Raw genomic sequence first — 25827 nt, 5'->3', positions numbered from 1 at the left:
GAGTCATTTTAGACTCACAGCTGTCCAGTTTTTGCAAACACTCATTTTTCCATATCTGAATCTCTGAAGCACCCTGATTGCTTTGGGCGGCCCATTCTTCATTTTAGGGTGATCCAGAGATCCCACTTCTGCTCAAACAAGCCCCAAAACTCTGTGAAGTGAACTATTTCAGTTCAGGATTTGGGCAAATTCATTGCACAGATTACTTCATGCATTAAAAGACTTCTACCACCCAGAAATTAATCTTTACATTGGAAAAAAATTCTTTTGAAACAACTGACTGATCAGTACTTCAAGCGGCAGGTAAAATATATGGTGTCTCATCATATCTTTGTCATTATAGGTGTTTCAACATTCCTGTGCCTTGCTCCTGGCGGGATCTGGGATCCTCAAGGGCCAGATCTTAGCAACTGCTCTTCACTTTGGGTCAACCATATCACGCAGAAGGTAAGGTTTTGCTTTTATCCGGCATGTCCTTGTGTTCATATCTTATGCTCCCATTCCTGCTGTGTTGCGCTTATATAAAAATATGGTTCTGCTGCGACTGAACCAAAAATCATAGCATTGCGTTGCATCTCCCGGATCTAAAGTACAGTAGAAAGGGGAGCAGTGAGCATATGATGTCAGACTGATGTGAAAAAAGAGAGCATAAATTGCAGTACATACATACCCATATGTAAGGTGCTAGTCAAGAAGTAGGTTTCAAAATAGAAGGGGAAGGGAGTCTTCAAAATATTAGAATTTTTTACATCTTGTCAAGAAGACCCTATTAGAATTGATGCCTTATTGTGTGCATCAGTGGTAGGATAATTGATCCAGCCAGGGGGCCACCCAACTGTCAATCACCTGAATTCACATGACATCAGGAAGCAGAACTGTCCCTGCCCATGGCACAGGATGCTGTGACAATGCAAGTGGTGGTTCTCTGCCCCTCCAACATTTCCACTGCCAAGATGGAGGCGTTTCAGCACACGGTGTTATCAATATTTTCCGTCAGTATTGATCATTTGTTTACTACATGAATCCTTTTAACTTTGTTCATCTTTATCTGAGGCATTTATGTCTGTAAGATATTTGAATTTCTATGTCACTTTTAAGGTGCTTTTTATTCAGCTTGGGAAGTTATCTGAATGGAAAGGAAATAATTTCCAAAGTGTTTTAAAATTAAGAGAGTCAGACTAATATAAAAATCGCTTTAAAATCAGTAGCAATAAACACACAAAAATAAACTTTTAATTGATTGTGGACTTTCTTTTTTAAAAAGAAGAAACTGTTAATGTTGGATCTAAGCTATATTTTATAATACTTGGTTGTACCATATAAAATGACTTACCTTGCTCTTCTGTATCAAGGTCATATCACTTCCTGAATATAAGGTATGGTATTTTTCCCCATTTCTAAAATTATTTTAGCTGCTTTTCAAACAAGTGTGGAACGCCTTTCCTTGTAATACGTGATCACAGTATGCTCACTTTCTGAATGAGTAACGGTCAACAGAAAAAACAAGAAAAGTTGTATGGCGTAACATTTTTTTCTAGAAAAAGAGGTGTTGGAACTCGCCATGAACACCTCCCTTGTTCTCTTTTAATGGCAATGGCGCCCACCTGAGAGATGCCGGAACAGAGTTCTGGCTGTGGGGAAAAGCCTTGGCGCACGTTTATTATGGCATAAGCATTCATGGACTAGAGTTCGCTTCTTCAGATTCATGGAGTGTTAACTTCAGCTGACAGGTGCATATGTATAGCAGTGGAGGCAAGTGGCTGCAAAATGCAAAAAGTTCACAATCATCCAAGATTTACTATGCTAATTAACACCTACCTAGCAAATCCTAGGATGTTTGTGAAAAAGTTCTTTTTTAGTGTGCTGTTGGACACAAGATGTGAAATTGCGGGGGGGATGTGCAGTTGGAAAGCTGATAATGTACAGTTTGAAAAATGGGGAGGTGAGACACGTTTAGGTGTATCCGTTTATTAAACACTTAAATGACAGGCAGTGTCAGGGACAGGATTACACAAATCCTATGTAGAGTAGAATATGCTCAGTTTCCATCATTGCAACAAACTTCTCAAACCATATTAAAAATGCCTTCTTTTTAGCCAAAACCGCATCTTCTGTACCTTCATCATTGGACAGATAATGCTTCATTGCATCCTTTGAAATTCCTACTTCTTCTTCTTCTTCTTCTTCTTCTTCTTCTTCTTCTTCTTTTCTTTTCTTTTCTTCTTCCTCCTCCTCTTCTTCTTCTTCTTTTGCCTGGTTGTTACTGAGTTAAGACAGATTCATAACTGAACTGTCACTATATAATCAATAAGAACGAGGGACTAGAAATCACCACTTATACAGGGTGTAAGCAAGGAGCAAAGCATGCTTTGTGTTCATATTTTTCTTTTCTTTTAATTAGTGTGGTATGTCTGATGGGGGATTTGTGCAGTCTGAAAATCTGCTTTTAAAAAAAACCTTGATTGTGATCTCCACTTGTGAATGGCCACTGTGCTTACTTTGCACACACTTAGTCTTTAATTCAATTTATTGTTCGTTGCTGCCCTGTGTTGCACTGTATTCCTAATTAACGGCTTCTCCAGGCCTATCAGGGCTTCGTCCCAATCCAAGGAAGGGCATACCAATAGTTCTCTGGACATTTTCTGCCGATGAGTCTCCAACACAAAGGGTGCGAGCTGACAAAGCTATATGATCACTTGGGAGAGAAGCATTTATTCGGTCAGAGGCTCTTTGAATTTTCTACCGCAGTGCATCAGACTGCCAAAGTAGTCTGCCGCATTTCAAGCTGAAAACTGATGCCTTTCCAGCAGTCCAAATGGCAAAATGCACTTCATATCTCTTGTTCAGAATCCTGATTCAAGGGTATCAGATTAATAGGCGGTCACATAATTTCCTATAAATCCTGGTGCATTACACTCCAGATCTATTTGAATTATTAAAGTTTTTGGACTCTGGGTTGGCTTTTCTTGAAAGATACCCTTTAATATTTGAATGAAAAGGTTTTAGCTTTGCCCCATCTTCATATCCAATAACTTCCATTTCGACCATCTTACTCATACATTCATTATGACCCAATTGAGAAGATGATAAATCACTGGGAATTGAGGCTGTGTCCGTATGCTATTTGTGATAGGCTCAAATAATATTTAATCTCCCTCCCATCCTTAGTATATGGTAGGGGCGGCAGTTATTATCTTCTAGGATTTTTTAAAAATTATTGCTTTAAACCTCTTCCTACTTGGCATGAATTTAGATGCGATGGAGATTGCGGGGAGTGTGTGTCGATAGCACTATCTTGACATACTTTCAAAAAAAGCACCATCACTTTTTCATTTCCTGTTTCCACACCTCTCAGTCTCAATCAGAATAGGGTTTTGTCTTGTCTTGTTTTGCATTTCCTTTCTCTCTTTCCCTTGAGTTGTGGAGCTATGAGGGATCTGTGAGGAGCTCGGTGTCAGCCCAGGTGCAGCAGCGGAGGCAATCTGACGTTCCTGCTGCTGCCCTCGCACTGCACTGACCTTGCCACACGGCTTTCCCATGTAAGTGGCAGGCATGCTTGGTGTCTAGAAGTCAGGTGCACAACTCCTGCCTCAACTACCCATGTGTCAGGGAACTGCCATCAGTGCCGGAGGGAGAGAGCAAAATCCAGAGGGATTCCGGAGAGGGGGATTGGGAGAGGCAGCCCATCTTCTGGGGAAGAGAATCAGCATAGCACCAGTGGAGAAGGGGGGCAGATGGGGGAAGCGGCGAGGCGGTCCCATGACTCCTTGCCGGGGACCAGCGGGGAGAGTAGAGGTCCTCCGCTGTCCACGCCCTCCTTGCGCAGAAGGCTTTCACGCAGAGAGAGTAGGAGGAGACTAGGCGTCAAAGAGCTTCTTTGCTGGAAGAAGTTTAAGAAACGCCCACTGACGGATTCTGCCAGCGATTGAGACAGCCACGGGTGAGTGGCTGTCCGGACAGAAAAGGTTCACTCAGGCAATCTAGCCAGGTGTTTGCACCGGCTTACGCACGAGCAACCTCTAGAACCATTACACCATGGTACAACTACACCTTCCTACACTTAGAAAACTAGAATGTTGCGGAGAAGGCTGGGTTGGAACGCTTCTAGTTTTGTGTGGGTACAGAATTGTTTTATAAATCCATTTCATCATGTGAGCCGCTGCCTGCATTCAGAATTGCGTGGCAAGGTCCCAAACCCTCCCAGGAAGTGGAATAAAGACACATGAAACAGTGTTTTAGGTTAATGGGCGAAAAAGGCCACAACTTTATTGGTTACAGAATGTGAGTGGGTTTGGCTTAGGCATTGGAAACTACACGACTATATCTGACAACTGCCCGTCTGCAGGAGTCTTGAAAGGGTTAACCACCAGAAGGGGGAGCCCTGCTGATGCACATCAACTAGGAACTCCCCCAGGGTCACAGCTAGGGGCCGTGCCATGGCCCTAGCCCCCCATCTGGGGCTTTGGATGGGACCACGCCCCTCGGATTTCTTTAACGGAATACCCTTGAAATAGGAGGGGTAGGTGATGGCCACTACCTCCCCTCACCTTCAACCTAATACTCCAGTGCGTAACCGCCAGACCTTACAAAGTTGTGACGAATTGCTACGAGGTAGGCAAAAAACCAAATGGCCGATGCCAATTTGCCAAGTGGAAAAAAATTCCTACCAGGCCCCTGTTAAAAAACAGGCGACCAACCAAAGTCCATAGCAAGGTCAGGAGATAAAGAGCCTGACCTAAGGGATTGGGGGGCGGGATAACGGACCGAGCAGGGAGAAAAGGAACATGTCCTTGGCCGTGGGAAGTTTAAATGGCCCGCGCCACGCCCCCGGACCATCTGGATTGGACAGCCTTGGGTTGACATGGCCGAGGACCAACCAATGGCGCAGGGGCTATCCCACCCCATGCGTATGGCGAGGGCTTGCTCCCAGCCCGCAACGTCATCTCCCCGGGGACGGGAAATGGCTTTGGCATAGCTCAAGACACATTTTTAGCCCTTCTTAATGAATTGCCAAATTAAAACAAGAGTTTTGTAGTTTTTGTGAAGCTGCCCGATACTGCGTCAAACAATCAGTCCCTCGCATATGAATTTTAGTGGTGGCTGACGTAACACATGGTTTCATAAATTAGGAATGGAGGGATGAGCCATCAACAAATAACTGCTTAGAATATATTAGTTCAGGGATGGAAAGTTCAGCGTGGTGTGATCTAATTTGTTTTTACTGGAACTCCAAAATATACCAAATGGAGCAAGAGCCAAAATGGTGGCCATACACTGGGTTGACTTATGTTTACAAATCTGAGTTGTTGGTTTCTTTTAAGTAGTCCATGTTCAGTCTGAACAGAACATGATCTGAGTGTTTTATTTTGTCCCGGGACAGTAGCTGGGGTCTGTCGGTTATTTTCTTCATCAAATTTGGGGTGGAATGCACATTCCTAGTAAATAAGGTCGTTGTCTTAGTGAAGTCTGCTGGTTATCATATAAATCCTCTTAAAAGTAGACTTCAAATCTGGACCCCCAAATTAGAGCATGGTATTTCAGTAGTAGGTGTAGTGGTTTTGACTTTGTGGAGATGTCTTGGAAATATTAACCTAGTTTGAGAGTGTTGACTATACCAAGAAGGCAATGGGGTTAAATAATAATAATTATAATAATATAATAATAATTTATTATTTATACCCCACCCATCTGGCTGGGATTCCCCAGCCACTGTGGGCGGCTTCCAACTGAATATTAAAAACAGTACAGCATCAAACATTAAAAACTTCCCTAAAGAGGGCTGCCTTCAGATGACTTTTAAAAGTAAAATAGTTGTTTATTGCTTTGACATCTGCTGGGAGGGCGTTCCACAGGGCAGGCGCCACTACCGAGAAGGCCCTCTGCCTGGTTCCCTGGTTAATCAGTGCTCTCGGCACTGGGGTGGCATTTACATAAGAAGATAACAATTTGTTTTCTCTGGGCATGGCTTTGTCTCATGTTGTGTGATTATCTGCCAAAAAAACTTTATTTCATCTTGGCAAAAAAGAAAAAAAGCATTTATCCTTGTTTAGCTTGAGACTGGATTCATGGATTTGATTCAAGTTGATGGCCAACATCTGGTCTTGATCTTCCAGTGATGTGCCGTGTATTAAGGTTTTATCAATGAATCCTTTTAGAACTCTTAAGAAGTCCTTTCTTTGAAAGGTTTTGGGTGTACTTGTGATCCCAAATGGCAGTGCTGAAAAGAGAAACTCACAAAGGTTGTGTTGTCACTTTAGTGCTCTGGTTTGTCAGGGATATGTGCCAAAGGCTTATTGAGTCATCCAGTTTGAAAATGACTCTTCTAGGTGTTTGAAGTACATATTTTCCTATTAAGCTTTTAAAAAATCTACTCAAATGTGTTTTCCTATGGTGGCAGCTACACAATTGTAGAGATTATTCAGGGTCCAACCTTCCGTCACATACATGGTGAATACAAACTGCTCATCTTTCTAGCTTGTTTCTGTGGTATAACATCCAAAACAATCAAGAATACCCCATGGGCTATGTAAAATGATTTCTGCCTTTTCCAAATTAGGGGGTTCTGAAGTCCTGTGCAGGTCTTCTCTGAAATAACTGTGGTGGAATCTACACAGCATATAAAAAAACGCTGTGAAAATTGTTTTTTTAAAAAGTTTTGAAAAACATGTTGAATTTTGCATAGCTCACTGTTGCCACCTAGTGTCCCATTTGTATATTGCACTTTGCAACACATTTAAAACATTTTATTTGCAGCTGTGTAGATGAGTCCTGTGATATCAGCCCCTGCATCTATTTCAAAACGATCATTTCTTTCACAAATAATTAAGAATAGTCTCCAGGGAGAGTCACTGTTTTCACAAAACAGATGTCCTAAAAAAAAAACCTCTGGTGTTTAGAGCTGTTGTTACTTACCCCTACCCCACCAAAAACAACCCCACATAAAAAGGGTTTTAAATAATTTTTAAAAATTAAAAAAACACACACATTAAAAAGCAGTTTAAAAGAATGTAAGCAGTATTCTCTGCCGGGCAGCAGCCGTCTTTTTGTCGTCTGTCAGACCCTGCCCTAGGCCTGGTGGAGAGAGGCAGGAGCAGTGCCCTCAGACTCTCAGCAGATTTCAGTCTGAGATCCTCTGATTCAGATATTTCCCCCATAAGGTGGTTCTAAGCACTAATGCTCAAAACCATCCTTTCGGTTTTGTAATTGCACATCAGGCTGGTACCGAGAGAAGGAAAATAAAGAAGAACTGCCACTATATTGTGCCTCAATCTACTGTGAAGTTTCACTGCTAGTGCTGATTTATGAATCTCAACAGGCGTCCTTCTTTAATCAAAGGCATCCTCCTTTAATGGAAAAATTAATAGGCAGTTCCTGCCTGTTGATCATCTTCAGCCTTGGCAATGGAAAAGAACAAACACAAAAGGCCTCACCCAAAAAGATAAAAATACATTCTCAAAATGACTAAAGAGGGAGGGTATTTATGCATAAAGAGGTAATAAAGCTTTACTTCTGTATATACTTAAAGGTAAAGGTAAAGGTACCCCTGCCCGTACGGGCCAGTCTTGACAGACTCTAGGGTTGTGCGCCCATCTCACTCAAGAGGCCGGAGGCCAGCGCTGTCCGGAGACACTTCCGGGTCACGTGGCCAGCGTGACAAGCTGCATCTGGCGAGCCAGCGCAGCACACGGAACACCGTTTACCTTCCCGCTAGTAAGCGGTCCCTATTTATCTACTTGCACCCGGGGGTGCTTTCGAACTGCTAGGTTGGCAGGAGCTGGGACCGAACAACGGGAGCGCACCCCGCCGCGGGGATTCAAACCGCCGACCTTTCGATCGGCAAGCCCTAGGCGCTGAGGCTTTTACCCACAGCGTCACCCGTGTCCCCTATATATACTTACCTGGTAGTAAATCTCCCAGAATTAAATGGGACTTACTTCTGAATAGGCATGTATATGATTTTGCTGTTGTTGCGTTCGCAAAGTAAAGGAAGGATTGAACTCCGATTAATAAGAATACACACAGAGACTTGAACCAGCAAGACTCTGGGAAGGGTGCGTATAATCGTGTCTCTCTGTGCTTGTCCAATGCTCCAGCCCCCTGGCCCAGGCCGTTTTTATTCACAAAAGAACTTTTTACAGAGTGTTCATAAGAACCAATCAGATTTCTTCTGAGCATTTCCACAAACCCACGTGGGGAGAAAGTTAAACTATAAAGACTAGTTATCCATGCATACTTTTGGGGTAAATGAATGGATACTACAAAGGAGTGAATACAGCAACTCCTAAGATTAACATCCTAAGATTACCTATTAGAAACTACAAAGACGAAACTGCCCAGTCTTTGAGGACACAGGACGCCTGCCTGTCTAAGTGTGTACGTGATTTGTCAGGCAAGGAGAAATGGGCAGCAGAGGCAAAAGGGCATTAAAAGGGCATGAATGTAGAATTTTATGGGATTTAATCAGAAATTATCGTCAATATATCAAACCCAGTCAACACAATGTCTTCATCGTGGACACGATGGCTTGATGTATATTTTATAATTCCTCATGGTAATCCCATCTGATCCCTACAGCTGTAAGGGAGGCTGAGTAAGGTTATGTTGTTGTTGTTGTAGTTGTAGGTTAATTCATGATATTCCCAAGAAAAGCAGCTAACTGAGTGGAGGATGACATCTTTGGGTTGTAGAAGATTTAGAATTTTTCAGAATTGATTTTATAATTTAAGACATTGAAATAGAGCAGTGCTTTCTAAACTTGGCTCTCCAGGTGTTGTTGGACTACAACTGCCATCATCCCTGACTACTGGCTTTGCTAGCTGGGGGTGATGGGAGTTGTAGTCCAAAAAAAAATGACAAGCGGAGGACCAAGTTTTAGAAAGCACTGATGCAGAGCATTAATGAAGAACATTTGCATATACAACTAAAGCCTGTTATGACGCTTTTTTACATAAATACAACCGAACTGTGAATCAGGAAGTCCTTGGTTTGAATCTTGTTTCTGTCCTGAACTCACTAGGTGGCCTTAACCCTCTAAGCGCACGCGCATGAATGTGCTAAATGGGGAGGTGATAATACTGACGGACTTTACAGGGATGTTGTAAAGATTACAACCAGATAATGTATTTGCACTTCAAACGCATGAAAGCTCTAGGCAAATGTTGCTGTTGTGAAGCTGTCACGATCCCAAACCTCCCTAATACCAGAGCGCAAACTCGGTTTTTAGCCCAGGCAGTGAAATATCTTGACGCTTTCTCGCCTTCTTTGAACCGTAGTTGAAATCGGGAGAGACAGCTGCCAACGTCGCTAGAGAACTTGCCGAGCAAACCAAAAGCCACCTGAACGCCGGAGACATCACCTACTCCGTTCGCGCCATGGATCAGTTGGTGGGTTTGCTGGACGTGCAGCTGCGAAACTTGACACCCGGCGGAAAAGACAGCGCTGCGCGTAGCTTAAACAAGGTAAGTAATAATGGCCAATGAAGCCACCGCCATCTTTGTCTTTCTCTTCTGCTTTTTGCTGTGAGAAATCCTCTTGCATCTGTCACGGGAGCTGAGGACCTCTGCACTCTGCTAACTTAACAGATCATCTTTTTCTTTTTTAAAAAAATAAAGTTTTTTATTTATACAACAAGAAAAAAAAACAAATACCAAATTACACACAAATTACAAAGATAACCATAGACACATAATTTTCTTAGCAAACAATAAAACATCTATTGGTCTTAACACTAAAGACCCAACCTCCCGTCTATTCCATATTTCAAATTCATATTACTTATGTCCAATACACACTTTTATCATAATTAAACTTATTCTCAATAAATCTAATTTCTTATATCTACCTTGCAACTATTACTGAAGTTCCTCGAATGCTGCAACAGAATTTAAACTACTGTATTTATTTTTCAGATATTATTTGAAAACCTCCCATTTTGAAACAAATTCCTGTTTTGATTTATTCTTCATTTTTTTCTGATAAACCATCTAATTCGGCATATTCTGTCAGCTTTTGGATCCAATCTTTCATTACTCTTCCATTTTGCTGCGATCAAAACAGATCATCTTTGGACTCCCTGCGAAATATTTGTTTATTCCACGAACAATTTGGGCTTCAGATAACATTAGAATGCAGGGCCAGCTTGAGACAGCTCTTTGTAGCTTTGTCCCAGCGGATAGCAGGAGCGGGTAGCAGAATAATACTTCCCTGGCGATGTATATACTAGAGTAACTTGAGAGAGCCGTGTTGGCAGCGCTCCCAGAACTATAGTGGCCGCCTGAGTAACTCCTGCACCAGTAGGCATTGCTGGAGGAGATAAAAATCAAACCTATAGTTGCAGCCTGCCTCTCCCCATCCTTTTCCCCTCTTCCAGATTAGTAAGAATTTTCCTGTTGAGAATTCTGAAGGCTCTGACAGCAATATGCAGAGGGAACTGAAGGCAACTGAAATCTCAGCTTATTTTTCCTAAATTTTGGGACTGGGAAGAACAGGGGAAATTAACAATAGTGAAGAGGAAACAACAGCAGATAGAGGGGGAAACAGCCAGGACTTTTGTCTTCCCCATATATGCAGTTGCGTGTCGAGGTCCCCAGGGCCACCCCAATAACTCACGCATCACACAGAATTTTTGTTTAAGATTTTTGGCATAATTTTGGCCACAACTTTATTAAAATACAAATTTGTGAGTGGTTGCTTAGGCATTGGTTGCGACTATCTGCTCCCACCGTGGGGGACAGACTGACATTCCACACGATGCGAAAGTCAGAATAGGGGAACACACTTGGGGGTAGCGACGGAGCAGGGAACCTGCCCTCACCCCATATGCAACCAGGAGCTCATTGCTATGGCCCGAGCCCCCTTGATAGAGTGGACAAGCAATAGTTAGCCCTTGAATCCTTTAACGGAATCCCTTGCAGCAGCAGCATTAGAGGGGCAGGCACAGCCAATCCATGCCCCTCAACCAACCAAACCATAAACCAATGCCTAACCGCGAACCTTACAAGTTGTGACAATTTGCTACGCAGAAGGCAAAAACCAAATGGCCCCAGCCAATCAGCCAGATGGACAAAATTCCTACCGGGCCCCTGCCCCAAGAGCAGATGACCCCATGACAGGCATAGCAAGGTCAAAGAGAACAACCCTAAATATAGGGAGGGGGGACGGGCAATCCGATGCACGGGCGAAAAGAGGAAGCCCTAGCCTCATGCAAGGAGTTTTAGCATTTCTGGCTGTCAATCAACAAATGGCAACATTAACTTCTTCCCAACAACAAGGGAAACCCCAATCGCATCAGTGGCCAACGTACAATTAGCCCGCCCCCCAACTTTGGAGTGTCCTGGCGGCCCCCACCGCAACACGTGCTCTCCATGAAGGAGAACACGCTTTCTGTTGACCTTGATGTTCTCTATCTGTTGGTGGGGGACAGCGCCAGCCCACTCGATAGGGGAAATGTAGCAACTGCCTCAGACAGCATTCTTTCAGGCCCTGATTGCTTCTCCTATTCCTTTGGGAAACTAGGTGGAATATAGTTTTTAAAAAAATAATTCATCATAATGAGTTACGGGTTGTCAGCTCGTAAAGGAGTGATAAAAGATAAAGTGATAAAAGAAAGGTCACCAATGAAATTGATCAAAAGCACTCCTGTCTGTGTCCACCACAGGTTGAAAAAATGTAATAAAAAAGGAAGAGCTAATTTAAAGGCAACCCAAGATCTGCTTTGATCACCGTAATCTTTTCTGGATTGCTTTAGTTTGCTTTTCTTAATTTTCTTTAGCCACCCTAACTTGGAACAATTAAGAACCAAGACTGTTGTTCTCTTGGATAAGTGGGAAAGTTGGGGACACAGTGTTACGCCTCTTCCACACACAATGTGGAATAGCAATGGAGGGAAAGACTCACTAGCGTGGCTTCCTTTGAGAGTGACCCACGAGGTTGCAGTGGAAGTTTAGCCACGGTGGGCGATCTCCAGTGCCACAAAAATAGATTTCCCTTCCTCCCCACTGCAGGCCCTTCATGCACACCCAAAATCTGATCTGGAGGGTTGCGGAACTTTCCGGACCACATATTTTTTGGAGGGAGGAGTGCAGGTGTGGGGCTGCAGTGGAAACGGGAGGAAGGAAAAGTCTCACTGTGCAAGTGGAAATCGGTTGCACAATCAGACAAGCAGTTGGATTTATTTATTTAATAAAATGTATTTTTAAAATCTATGTACATAAAATATTACCCCATTTACCTTAAAAAATAAAAAGCTTTGAACTCAATGGGACTTACTACTGCATAGACATGTGGAGAACTGCGCTACCAATAAATTAGATAGATCAATTAAAATATTATATCATTTAAGAAGATTACTCGAGCATTAGGTTTTCCATTTATCTTTGATACAAATAGTTAGAAAAAATAAGGGTGGCAGGTCCCATTTTAGAATGATTTGTTTTATTTATTGTTTTATATGCTGCTTTCCATTCAAGTGAATCCCAAAGCACTTTGCAAAGTAAGAGCAAAAACAAAAGAGACATTCCTTTTTCTGTTTTATGCGGGAGGGAATCTCTTCGTTCTGTTGCAGAATTATAATTGGGTCATTATAAATCGGAAGAAAAAATACTTTTTTCCTTATCCATATGCCAGTTTTGTATATCTAATTAATTTCTGATAGCTTAATTGTAATTAATAATCATTTGTCAATTGAAATGCATTTGATTAATTGACTGGGATGAGGTCTAAACCAGTGGCTCTGCTAATGTTGTTGGAATCCAATGTATGTAGGGACAACGGTTACTCACCCCTGTCACTGCAGAGGTTGAATATCAAGGTGGAATAACAGACTTTATCACTTCATACTGCAAGTGGAGGATTTTTAATGGCCCTGTGTTTTATATGGCACATGAGGGAGAAAGGTTATAGCCCAGCAGTTTTCTTGCTAAGGTGCTTTTTTCTGTTTGCAGTGAGCTTTTTCATGTAGGGCAACATTAAAAAACATGACACATACACACACCCATTGTATTCTGAAGTGGTACCGTCCATTCTGCTACCTCCTCCTGCTGCTTTTGTAGTTCAGTCCTAAGACATTTAATTGGCTGCCAGTCCTTGGCGAAGTCATTATGGGTCAGGTTCTCCCATGGCCAACTGGTTTGTGCCACTGCTTTAACAGTACCCAATAACCTATTGCCTCCAAAGTTCTGGAGATGGTGCAGTTTCTCTTGTTGATCTGCATACGAGGACCGTCTAATAAGACCACGAAAACAGTTTTGTTCTCAGAGCCTAAGCAAAAGCCAAGCTAAAAAAAGATTAAGAATGTTTTTATCATCTAGGTATGCCTGGAGTTGCTAAGCAACCCTATGCTCAATTATGTTGCTTGGAAACGGGAGCTCAGATACTGGACCGTGATTTACTGGGTTATCAACACTCAAAGATCCCCTGGGGAGCGAATGGATAACAGCCTCCTTAAGAGGCATAGACAGCTTCCCTGTCATCATTTAAAATGTTATAGAGCACCGAAATTAATAATAATTGTGAACGGCATGATAACTGGAAAGCAGCCTCTCCTTACAAATTTTTATTAGCCAGGAAAGGCAGAGATGAGCATGTGGTTCGAGACATTTCCCCTGTCAATACGTGAGCAGGAAACAATCCATGGCTTGCAGCTCGGACATCATTACAGCCATGGTCTCCTCATCACACTGAATGCAAAGATTTTGCAGTTAGGTCTGGGCCTGACTCAAACACAGCAATGTCTGTCTGGATGTGCATATCTCACAGAGCCACCATTGCGAGAGACTTCAGCACCAACTCCAATGTCATCTCAGTCAGTGATTCTTATTACGCAGAAATGTAGCCTGTAGATTAAACCTTTGTGGATAATGTGACTCCACCACCTCATCTGGCCATTGATGAGTGAAAATCAACACATTCATTACCCTAGTACCACCCAAAGCAAGGCAGTATTCCCTCCTTACCTATCAGAAAGGTAAAGGGATCCCTGACCATTAGGTCCAGTCGTGGACAACTCTGGGATTGCGGCACTCATCTTGCTTTATTGGCCAAGGGAGCCGGCGTACAGCTTCCGGGTCATGTGGCCAGCATGACTAAGCCACTTCTGGTGAACCAGAGCAGCGCACAGAAACGCCGTTTACCTTCCCGCCGGAGCAGTACCTATTGATCTACTTGCACTTTGACATGCTTTTGAACTGCTAGGTTGGCAGGAGCTGGGACTGAGCAACGGGAGCTCACCCCTTCGCAGGGATTTGAACCGCCAACCTTCTGATCGGCAAGTCCTTTATTGGCCAAGGGAGCCGGCGTTCAGCTTCCAGGTCATGTGGCCAGCATAACTAAGCCGCTTCTGGCGAACCAGAGCAGCGCACGGAAACGCCGTTTACCTTCCCGCCGGAGCGGTATCTATTGATCTACTTGCACTTTGACGCGCTTTCGAACTGCTAGGTTGGCAGGAGCAGGGACCGAGCAACGGGAGCTCACCCCGTCGCAGGGATTCGAACCGCCAACCTTCCGGTCGGCAATTACTAGGCTCTGTGGTTTAACCCACAGCGCCACCCGTGTCCCTTAGTATTCCCTTGTATTTGCAGTCAAATATACAGGGCCGGCCCGCCCATGAGGTGGGCTGAAGGAGCCGCCTCAGGTGGCAGACTCTTGCAGGGTGGTGCCCCCACAGATCACCATCTCACAAAAGTTCTGTGAGATCTTGTCAGAAGAACCAGTTGCCCGACCTCAGTAAGCAAGGCTTTGGTGGCGGGGAGGGTGCCAGCAGCTTCTCGTTTCACCTCTATTTTTTCCCCTTTTTTTATAATAATATTTATTAGTTTTCCAACAAATTAAACACAACACTACAAAAAACCAAAAAAGAAAAAACATACAATAATACAATACAATACAAAAAAAACCACACACTGCAAAACACTAACATAGAACTAACAAAACAAAACAAAAACCATTTAAAACACAGTCCAATTTCAATATTTTATCCTTCTTTCACTAATTTCCATGACCTCCTCACACCTCCCTTTTTGTATTCCACTTCTCTTAATTGTTTCAGCAATTCCTCTTCTCGTTTCACCTCTAGACAGCGAGACAAAGAGAACATGGCATTGTATTTACTGCTGTCTGGTAAAGCGTCTCATTAGACAGCTTTTTATGAGCAATTTTAAAATCCAGGTGACTCTTAAGAAGTCCTGCTATAGTGGCCCCATGTTAAGGGTGAGTCAGCTGAATCACATTCCTCCATTATAACGAGAATTTGAGGTGGGAGAGTAGGTCCTACTGTATATAGTTTGAAAATGGTGCGGTGGACTACTTTGAAGCTTCCAGTGTATTATATATAAGTTTGAGGGTGGAGGAATAGCTTATTTGAGTAGGCTAAATGTTTGGCAAGGCACTCTGGCACAAAACAGTTTGAAGGGAACACCTGCTCAGTCACTAAAGTAATCTTCTTAGGCCCTCTTGGTTGTGGCCACACTCTGCAGAAACTCATCTTTCAGTGACCTGGCAGAGGACTATTTTTCTTGTGGAGCCCATTCTTTGGAATAATCTTTTCCCCAAAGAAAAGGGGCTTACCCTGATGGTGAGGCAGTTTCAGCATATGCTGAAAATGTACCTGTTTAGTGTACCTGTTTACTGGCTCTTGGTGACAGCCATTTGGTATATCATTTTAAGTAAAATATTGTATTGGGTATTCATGCTACTTAATTTATTTTGTTGTTTTAATTTAATGAGATTAAAAAAAACACCTACATATGTTTTCAAAATAGATATAGATAGATAGATGATAGATGATAGATATAGATGATAGATAGATAGATAGATGATAGATAGATAGATAGATAGATAGATAGATAGATGATAGATGGATAGATAGATTGATAGATGATAGATAGATAGAAGATAGATAGATAGATAGATAGATAGATAGATAGATAGATAGATAGATGATAGATAGATAGATGATAGATAGATGATAGATAGATAGATAGATAGATAGATAGATAGATGATAGATAGATAGATAGATAGATAGATAGATAGATAGATAGATGATAGATGGATAGATAGATTGATAGATGATAGATAGATAGAAGATAGATAGATAGATAGATAGATGATAGATGGATAGATAGATTGATAGATGATAGATAGATAGAAGATAGATAGATAGATAGATGATAGATGGATAGATAGATTGATAGATGATAGATAGATAGAAGATAGATAGATAGATAGATGATAGATAGATAGATGATAGATAGATGATAGATAGATAGATAGATAGATAGATAGATGATAGATAGATAGATAGATAGATAGATAGATAGATAGATGATAGATGGATAGATAGATTGATAGATGATAGATAGATAGAAGATAGATAGATAGATAGATAGATAGATAGATAGATAGATGATAGATGGATAGATAGATTGATAGATGATAGATAGATAGATGATAGATAGATAGATAGATAGATAGATGATAGATATAGATGATAGATAGATAAATAGATAGATAGATGATAGAGATAGATGATAGATAGATAGATAGATAGATAGATAGATAGATAGATAGATAGATGATAGATAGATAGATAGATAGATGATAGATAGATGATAGATAGATAGATAGATAGATAGATAGATAGATAGATAGATGATAGATGGATAGATAGATTGATAGATGATAGATAGATAGAAGATAGATAGATAGATAGATGATAGATGGATAGATAGATTGATAGATGATAGATAGATAGATGATAGATGATAGATAGATAGATAGATAGATAGATAGATAGATAGATAGATAGATAGATATAGATGATAGATAGATAAATAGATAGATAGATGATAGAGATAGATGATAGATAGATAGATAGATAGATAGATAGATAGATAGATAGATGATAGATAGATAGATAGATAGATAGATGATAGATAGATAGATAGATAGATAGATAGATAGATAGATGATAGAGATAGAGAGAGAGAGAGATGATAGATAGATAGATAGATAGATGATAGATGATAGATAGATAGATAGATAGATAGATGATAGATAGATAGATGATAGATAGATGGATCGATAGATAGATAGATAGATGATAGATAGATGGATAGATAGATAGATGGATAGATAGATAGATAGATAGATAGATGATAGAAAAATAGATAGATAGATAGATGATAGAGATAGATGATAGATAGATAGATAGATAGATAGATAGATAGATGATAGATAGATAGATGATAGATAGATAGATAGATAGATAGATAGATAGATAGATGAATGATAGATAGATAGATGATAGATAGATAGATAGATAGATGATAGATAGATAGATAGATAGATAGATAGATAGATAGATAGATGATAGATAGATGATAGATAGATAGATAGATAGATAGATAGATAGATAGATGATAGATAGATAGATAGATAGATAGATAGATAGATAATAGATGATTGATAGATAGATAGATAGATAGATAGATGATAGATAGATAGATAGATAGATAGATAGATAGATAGATGATAGATAGATAGATAGATAGATGATAGATAGATAGATAGATAGATAGATAGATGATAGGCAGGTAGGTAGATATCCAAGTAGAAATATACAGTACTTTAAAAAATGATATACGTGTTGGAGTGTTGGGCTGAAATTCAAGTGGTTAAACTCAGCACAGAAAATGCCCCCCTGCAAAAAAAAATAATTAAAAATTGCTCTGTTGGAATGATTCGCCATGACGTAGTCAGCCACCATATTTTTTCCCACATGGCTCACAGAATGCTCTTGCTTCAAAGATGGAGAACCTGTGGCCTTCCAGATGTTGTTGGACATCAACTCCCAGCATGGAGTTGATGTCCATTCGCTTTGCTGGCAGAGGCTGATAGGAGGTCACATGTTCCTCACCTGCATTGCTGAAATGAGCCACCAAATTTGCTGGCTCTAAATTGGGGGCCTAGTTTTGTTTCAGCACCCTTGATCAGGTACGTTCCAAGCTGCTGTCTGGTTCAAGGAATAACAGTCATACTTGCTTCTTCCAGACAGGTTGGAAGATTATCAGGGATTAACATTAATTTATAACAGATACTGTGGAGATGCTGTTTTTATTTTTAAACAGTTGGAATAAAACTGCAGAAAAACCTCCTGAACCTGTAGCCTTATTTTTCACATCAGTGAATTCCATGTCCCCTCTCATTAGCTTTGAACTATTAACACCGTTTAGAATTACTTTATTCTCTCTTGTTTAAGAAATGTAATTGCGGAAAGCTTTTTAAACTAATTTTCACATTCTTATAACATTGCTTATGATTTAACAACAAACTCATTATATTCCTTTATTATTTTTTTCTTTTGCTCATCATATGGATAGTGGCCAAATGATTTACCTATCTTGTCAAACAAATATTTATTTTGAGAAGTCAAGCTGTTTATATATTTTATATGTTTCCAAATACTTTTGCTGTTCTTCATTCGCCTTCAATCTGTCATATATTTCCCCAGATTGTGTTCTGTTAGGCAGATTTTCTAACTTTCTGATAGCTTGCATAATTAAATCCTTTAATTCAGATTCCTGCCTTATAAGTTAAATCATCTAAAATAAGTTTGTTTTCTCAGCTTGTTTAAAAAAAACAATATAATCTGCGTAAATTGTGGGTTCTGTTGCAGCGTTCAGCACATTGTTGATTAAAGCAGAAGGGGTAAAGATTAGTTCTTGAATATGAATTGGGAATTGAATAAAATGTATAATTGTAATGAGTTGGATTCAGAGAAGTTCCCACTGAAGGGTTGGATGGAAGATGACTTTCCTGTCCCCACCCAAACCTCTCCCAATATTCATTTTTTAACTATGAATTTTATTAGTATTTTCCACACAACAACAACAACACGAAAGATATCAAAAGATAACAATACACAACACACAAAAATCAACTTTCGGAAACTAAAAAAGACAACAAAAACCAAACAAAAAACCAAACAAATCCATATCTTACAAGTTAATATTATAAACACTAAAGCAGCAACAACAAGACATTGACTTCTATCAATCCCACAGCACCTCCTTTATCCCTCATTCTGTCTTCCTGTTTTCCTGTTTTCTTTATCCTCTCCATCCTAACATCTAGATGTAAAACCTTCTTTCATATCCTTTCACTTCACAAGGTTATTCCAGACTCAGCCAGATTTCTGCCCTTGAATCTTGACTTTTGAGGTATTCATTTAACCTCTCCCAATATTCAATGGACCCTGCTGCATTGGGTAGGCTTTGCCATTGAGATGCTAGATCAGATTTTAGGGTAGGGCTTGTAATCGAAAACATCCGAAGGCTGTGCTAAAGAGTGTTGAATTCTGAGTCAGCTTACATTCTTAGTCATTCACTTGCTCTTTTTCCTTGCATAATTCTCCAGAATGTAATGGCTTTTCACACAAATCCAGAGAGCGAAATCAGGAGTGGCAGGGGTAAATTGGATGCCTGGCAGAATGTCGTTTTGTAAATCGCTTAGAGGTTGTTTTTATATTAGGTGGTATATAAATATCTGGAAGAATTGCACCTCCATGGACGCATCCAAACTTTTGTCCCATTGAAAGTACCGTATTTTTCGCTCTATAACACGCACCTGACCATAACACGCACGTAGTTTTTAGAGGAGGAAAGCAAGAAAAAAATATTCTAAACAAAACAGTGGATGTATGATTTTTGTGGTTCATGCTGTGGCCACAAACGTGATCTGACGGTGAGTTTGGGGTAGCCCAATGCAAAAATCCTGTGGATCCATGTGGATCCATGCTTTGTAACCACGTTTTTGCGCCATTGCAGCCCCATGAAACAGTGGGTGCGTGATTTTTTTGGTGCAGGCTGTAGCCATGGACATTTTATGTGATCTGATGGTGAACCTGGGGTGACCCAGTGCAAAAATCCTGAGGATCCATGTGGATCCGTGCTTTGTAACCACGTCTTAAGTAGGGAGGGAAGGAAAAGCATTCAAGGGACAAGGAGCATGCGTGGGGTGTGTAGAGAAGGATGTGGCTAATGATGCAGGCAAGCGGTTAAAGGGGAGAAGGAACACGCGTGGGGTGTGTAGAGAAGGATGTGGCTAATGATGCAGGAGAGGGATTTAAGGGGAGAAGGAACACGCATGGGGTGTGTAGAGAAGGATGTGGCTAATGATGCAGGCGAGCGGTTAAAGGGAAGAAGGAACACGCATGGGGTGGGTGGAGAAGGATGTGGCTAATGATGCAGGAGAGGGATTTAAGGGGAGAAGGAACACGCGTGGGGTGTGTAGAGAAGGATGTGGCTAATGATGCAGGCGAGCGGTTAAAGGGGAGAAGGAACACGCGTGGGGTGGGTGGAGAAGGATGTGGCTAATGATGCAGGAGAGGGATTTAAGGGGAGAAGGAACACGCTTGGGGTGTGTGGAAAAGGATGTGGCTAATGATGCAGGAGAGGGATTTAAGGGGAGAAGGAGCTCGAGTGGGGTGTGTGGAAAAGGAGCTTTTCGGCGAGCTGAGAGGGGAGGGGGGAGGGAAAGAGCACTGTTGCTTTAAAGGAGCCAACCAGACAGCAGCCACTTACAGCAGTGTAAGCAGCTCCTTTCCTCTCCCACTTTGCTCCTTCTCTCCCTCTTTGCTGCTTTACGCAGCTAATGGCGAATCCCCTGCAACCCAAGTCCTGCTCAGCGGATCAGCTGAGACGCTGGGAGAATCGTAATTTCCCTCTCTCCCTCATCCCGTGCCCTCCTGTCCCCAGCAGCCTTTTTAAAAACTTTTTTACTGGTTTTCACTGCGCTCGTGGCTCAGAGCCCTCCTGTGCCCCGCCGTCCCTCTGCAGCCTCATTGCTCCGTTTAGAGAGCGTTGCTAGCTGAGGCTGCAGCAGCTGTTGCTGGCTACGCGGCGCTTTTCCGGCTCCCTATGGCTCCCGTCTGTTCCTCCTCGTGTGTAAGCGGCTGCTGCCCGCTTTGCTGCCATGGCTCTCCTTCCCTCCCTCCCTCCTCGGCTCCTCCCCCTCCTCCTGGCTGTAAAGCAAGCAAAGCTTGCTTTGCTTGACTGACGGCAGCCATGGATCCAGTCGAGTGCATTCGCTCCTTAACACGCACAGGCATTTTCCCTTACTTTCTAGGAGCAAAAAAGTGCGTGTTTTGGAGCGAAAATTACGGTAAATTGATTATTTGGGGGTACTGATACGCAAATGAATAGCATTCTCTGGATCAGGGCACCAACGTTCAATGAAATACAGTTCACATGATCCTGCAAATGACATCTGAGTCAGCAAAATGATGGTTATTTTGGTGTGGCGATGAGGTCTCTTGGGGCCTGAATTCATATGGTAGTAGTACTTCATAAGCAGCCCAGAGGAAACAGTTTTGCATATCCAGAAGCCTTTATTTGTAGTGCTCAGAGGTGGACATCTCAAAACTACGACCAGATACAAGGAGCAATTTTCAGGGAAGGCTTCAAAATAAATTTTGAGTTGGTCATTGGATGAAGGAATTCTTTTAAAAAGAGTTTTGATTGAAAATATTATCTCTCATGGCCCCTACTCTACAATTCTATGATTCTTTGTTTACTGCTTGTCTTAGTACTTTTCTTATAAATAACAATTAAGCAGCTAACTTGTCCTCAGTGATATTGAAAGACTGCTACTGCCTAGCTTAGTGTGCTTTCTTGGAAACAAGTTGTAAGAGAAACGAGTTTTGCAGTAGATGTTTGATATAAGTTTGCATTCTCCTGTCACTAACTTTTTTATTCTGTGTTTATAACAACCATCTTTATGGATACAGCTTCAGAAACGGGAGCGTTCCTGCAGAGCCTATGTCCAGGTACTTGCACATTCCTCCCCTCTGTGTTTATCATAGTTTGGCTTTGTGTTCCTTATTATTACAGTACCATCAGTGGACACCAAAACCACATAGAATTTGTAATGGGGTGAAATAGACATTTTTTTATTCCTAAGAAGAAAAGAAGAAAAGTAAATAATGAGGGGAAACAACTGAAGGAAGGAAGGGAAAGCAAATAGAGGACTGATACCAAGTGCAGAAAAATCCCATTTATAGAGCTCCAGGAAATCACAGTTGCAGCAGATCATTTAAGCAAAGTTTACACAACAGGTTGTGGGTGTTGTGTTTTTGGTGAGTTATGAGCTTACAGCTTCACAGAAATATTTGACTCAGAGGGGTTTTTTTCCATGGGTGAGAGATTGAGTGACTACAGCATATCAGGCTGACAAAATATCACTGTATCATGTGTTCAGACTTGTATTAAATTTGCCATGGATGCAACATGCCTGGAGATTCAACACCTAATCCCAAATCTCTGATACATGCCAGGCCCTCTGCCTGGTTCCCTGTAACCTCACTTCTCGCAGTGAGGGAGCAGCCAGAAGGCCCTTGGCGCTGGACCTCAGCGTCAAGAAGCTAAAAACAGTCTCCTTTTCCAAGGCCACTATGAGAGCCAGTGTGGTGTAGTGGTTAGAGTGTCAGGCAGGACCTGGGTTCAAATCCCCACTTGGCCATGAAGCAAACTGGGTGACCTTGAGTTAGTCATGGCCTCTCACTTTGAATCACAGAAAGGTTTTTGTGGATTGGTGGCCCATTGTTGAAGTTCAGCAGTTTTGAGTTTCATGTATATTTACAGCAAGGAAAATCTGCTTTTCATTTGGGTCAGCAGGAATGTCATTTCAAGTCCTGCAGTCACACAGACAAAGAAACATACCATTGTTTATTCCTAAGCATTTAATTTTCACATAAGAACATGTGTCCATTTTTATTGCTCATAGACTCCTCCTTGCCAGCCAAGACTAGTGAGAAATGACCAGTCGGTATAAACTGCCACTGAGGTGGTCCGCTGCGCTGTCAAACAGCTTTTACTTATTTCATGGCCACAATAAAGTGAGATAGCATGCACAACTCCCAAGATCCCCTTTGTCAAGAGATAGTGCCACTTCAGATCTCAGCTGCGCATGGGTTGCAGTTCATATATTTATTTTGCTGCAGAATGTATTGGTGAATGTATATTGCATCTCATTTCCCATTCCTTCACTTGAGAGCGTGACACAATCTGCTTGTGAAGGGACTCACAGGGAAGAAGTGTGTATCCCCTGTCAACAAAGACTTGCAGAAACACCTTGATCTCTTAAAGAACAAACCACTTGTACAAGTCCACAGAAAAGAACTGAGGAACTTCTGTAGGCATGAATTGTTGTGTGACAAGTAAAGCTGAGTCATTTACAAGGCCTGAGTCTTCTAGGCAAGAGAGTGATTGCCTCTTTGCTAAGTGCAGTTTCTTAGCTGCAGACAGTAATTACCTAATCCAGGTCCACAGAGCTTTCCGTCACTGTCATTGATTCAATGCTTCTTTTTAGGTCCCTGTTAAAAACCAATATTGCCACTTAAAGGAAAGTTTCTGGTTAGGTTTTTTTCTATATATAAAGAACAATTAGGAACAAGGCTGTCACCTCAGTCGAGTAGAGAGCTGTGAAGACGTCAGCAAGGCAAGGCGCTGCGGAAAATGGAGGCTGGCAAAAATGGGTTCAGGGCAAAGACTGGATCCCAGATCTGGGAAATGCGTGGAGTGAATGGGTAGGGAGATATGAGAGCTGTCCATCTCATACACAGAGCCAGGAACATTGATTAAGTTGAGAAGGATGGGCAGTGAATCTGGGTGTATTGCGTTCTATAATGAGTGGATGGGGCTCTCGCAGGAAATCAATCTTATTCCTCTTCTTCGCAGGCCATGGTGGAAACAGTCAATAACCTCTTGCAGCCGCAAGCTTTAAATGCATGGAGGGACCTGCCTGCAAGTGATCAGCTTCGTGCAGCGACCATGTTATTGGACACCGTGGAGGAAAGTGCCTTTGTACTGGCTGACAACCTTCTCAAGACTGATATTGTCAGGGAGAGCACGGAAAACATTCGTGAGTAGCAGAAATAATTGGGGTGAATCTTGTTTCAGTAGCATCCACTCACTTGCATTGGCACTGGCTTCCTAGTTTGTGCAAGAATTACTTAGTTTTCACACTTAACAGCCTGTGAACAATTTCTGTGAGACTTGCAGTCTATCAGTAAAGCATCAGTAAAGCATGGCCAAAATCGTAGGTTAAGGAAGTAGTGTTGCATACTAAATTTTGGCAGAATTAATTTTTCTAGGCACAATCTGGTGGCTTGGGTTAAATGTGCAGAGGAATTTCAAGGACTGAAGTACCTTATCAGGATCAGCCATGGACAGGGGCCACCTCTCTGTCAATCATGTGGCATCTTTATGATGTCACCTGGTAGGCAGTAGATGCAGCTTATCTTTCAAAATCCCTAGTGGAGGGGGGGGTCCACTTGGGAACCACATCGCAAGGGATGTTGTCAGCCCCACGTTCAACACTTTAGGAAGCTTTGAGCATGGGGTTGGTAACTGGCTTGACAGGGAGGGGAGAAACAAGGCTCCCTCACCCACCTCTCTCTCTTCTCATCAGCTAACGTAGAGGGGAGCATCTCTGCACAGCAGTGAATTTGGGTGTGCAAGAGGGCTTCCTGCAGGGAATTTTATTGCACACCCTGATGAGGGGGACAATTCTGCTTAGCACTGGGCTCGGGTGCACCTTGCAGATGAGGAATGTAAATTAATACCTATGGCCCATACTAGAATCCAATTACAGGGTCTCACATTTTTATTTGGGGGTGTGGGGACAATATTATATATATTGATTGCCACCTGAATCAGTTATATCCTTTGGAATGTTTTGCATGCATTTCATTTTTCACTTCTTTCATACCAACAGAGTTGGAAGTTGCAAGGCTAAGCACAGATGGAAACTTGGAAGACCTGAAGTTTCCACAGAATACAGGCTATGGAAGTGCCATCCAGCTCTCAGCAAACACACTGAAACAGAATGGCCGGAATGGTAAGTTCAGCACCTCCCAATTGTTTGCTTTTCTATCTGATTTTGTTCGCTGTTCTTCATGGTTTCACTTTCTTTAGAAGGGGACAGCGGCTTCATTCTATCCCCTTGAATCTTCCTACCTGGCAGGGAACTGAGACGGCTAACCTGATGGTGCTGTTGTTCAATGTCTGGTCAGTGTATAATAAGACCACCCTCATCTATGATTGGATTATGGACAAGGGATATCTGGGGGTGTGGGGACAATATTATATATATTGTCTGTATAACTGTGGGTATGTGAATAGGGAGTAGTAGATTTGATTCAGCTCTGCTACCCTGGTGCAACACCAACTGAGGTTAGAAGGCTGGGGCGGAGGAGTTGCTATGATCCATTCAGCTTGCCAGAAAACCCCTTTCCTTGGAGTGGGTTTTCAAGGGTTGGGTCAGAGTGAAGATGCTGTTGGCTTTCCATCCACCCTGTTGGCCAGTGGCCTCCTTGGCTGAGTTGTTGGAGGTAGTCTTAAGTTGAAGAACCCCAGGGCTGTCCCAGGTTGTTGGTGGACCAACACACCATGCAGGATGCACCGGGGGGGGGTGGATCCTGAAGGGTTGCATTGATCCCTTTGTCATGGTCAAACCAGTATTCGGTAAAATTTGAGTTCCTGCTGCACCCCCTTGTTAGGGTGAGGGACTCACTGAATCTGATAAATCCCCAACTGTTTTGAAGGAGGTACAGTGGTGCCCCGCAAGACGAATGCCTTGCAAGACGAAAAACTCGCTAGACGAAAGGGTTTTCCGTTTTTTGAGTCGTTCCGCAAGACGAATTTCCCTATGGGCTTGCTTCACAAGACGAAACGTCTTGCGAGTTCTTGCAAGTTTGCTTCCTTTTTCTTAAAGCCGCTAAGCCGTTAATAGCCGTGCTTCGCAAGACGAAAAAACCTCAAGACGAAGAGAC

The 25827-nt window shown here is 42.0% G+C and overlaps 1 protein-coding gene across 29 annotated transcripts in view; it reads left to right on the top strand.

The window, feature by feature from the left end:
* The window catches only part of ADGRL3 (adhesion G protein-coupled receptor L3), a 543408-nt gene that overhangs the window by 384914 nt on the left and 132667 nt on the right, over nt 1-25827 (top strand). For all 29 annotated transcript variants that reach the window (XM_028711325.2, XM_028711329.2, XM_028711310.2 and 26 more), the window contains 5 exons: nt 344-447; nt 9273-9458; nt 21784-21822; nt 23732-23915; nt 24771-24893. In XM_028711325.2, the coding sequence (XP_028567158.2) occupies nt 344-447; nt 9273-9458; nt 21784-21822; nt 23732-23915; nt 24771-24893 (636 nt within the window). The remainder of the gene's footprint in view (nt 1-343; nt 448-9272; nt 9459-21783; nt 21823-23731; nt 23916-24770; nt 24894-25827) is intronic.

The sequence above is a fragment of the Podarcis muralis genome, chromosome 17, assembly GCF_964188315.1.
Source record: "Podarcis muralis chromosome 17, rPodMur119.hap1.1, whole genome shotgun sequence".
NCBI classification, from domain to species: domain Eukaryota; kingdom Metazoa; phylum Chordata; class Lepidosauria; order Squamata; family Lacertidae; genus Podarcis; species Podarcis muralis.
The sequence above is the reverse complement of the archived record's forward strand: the minus strand, read 5'-3'. Positions and strand labels throughout refer to the sequence as shown.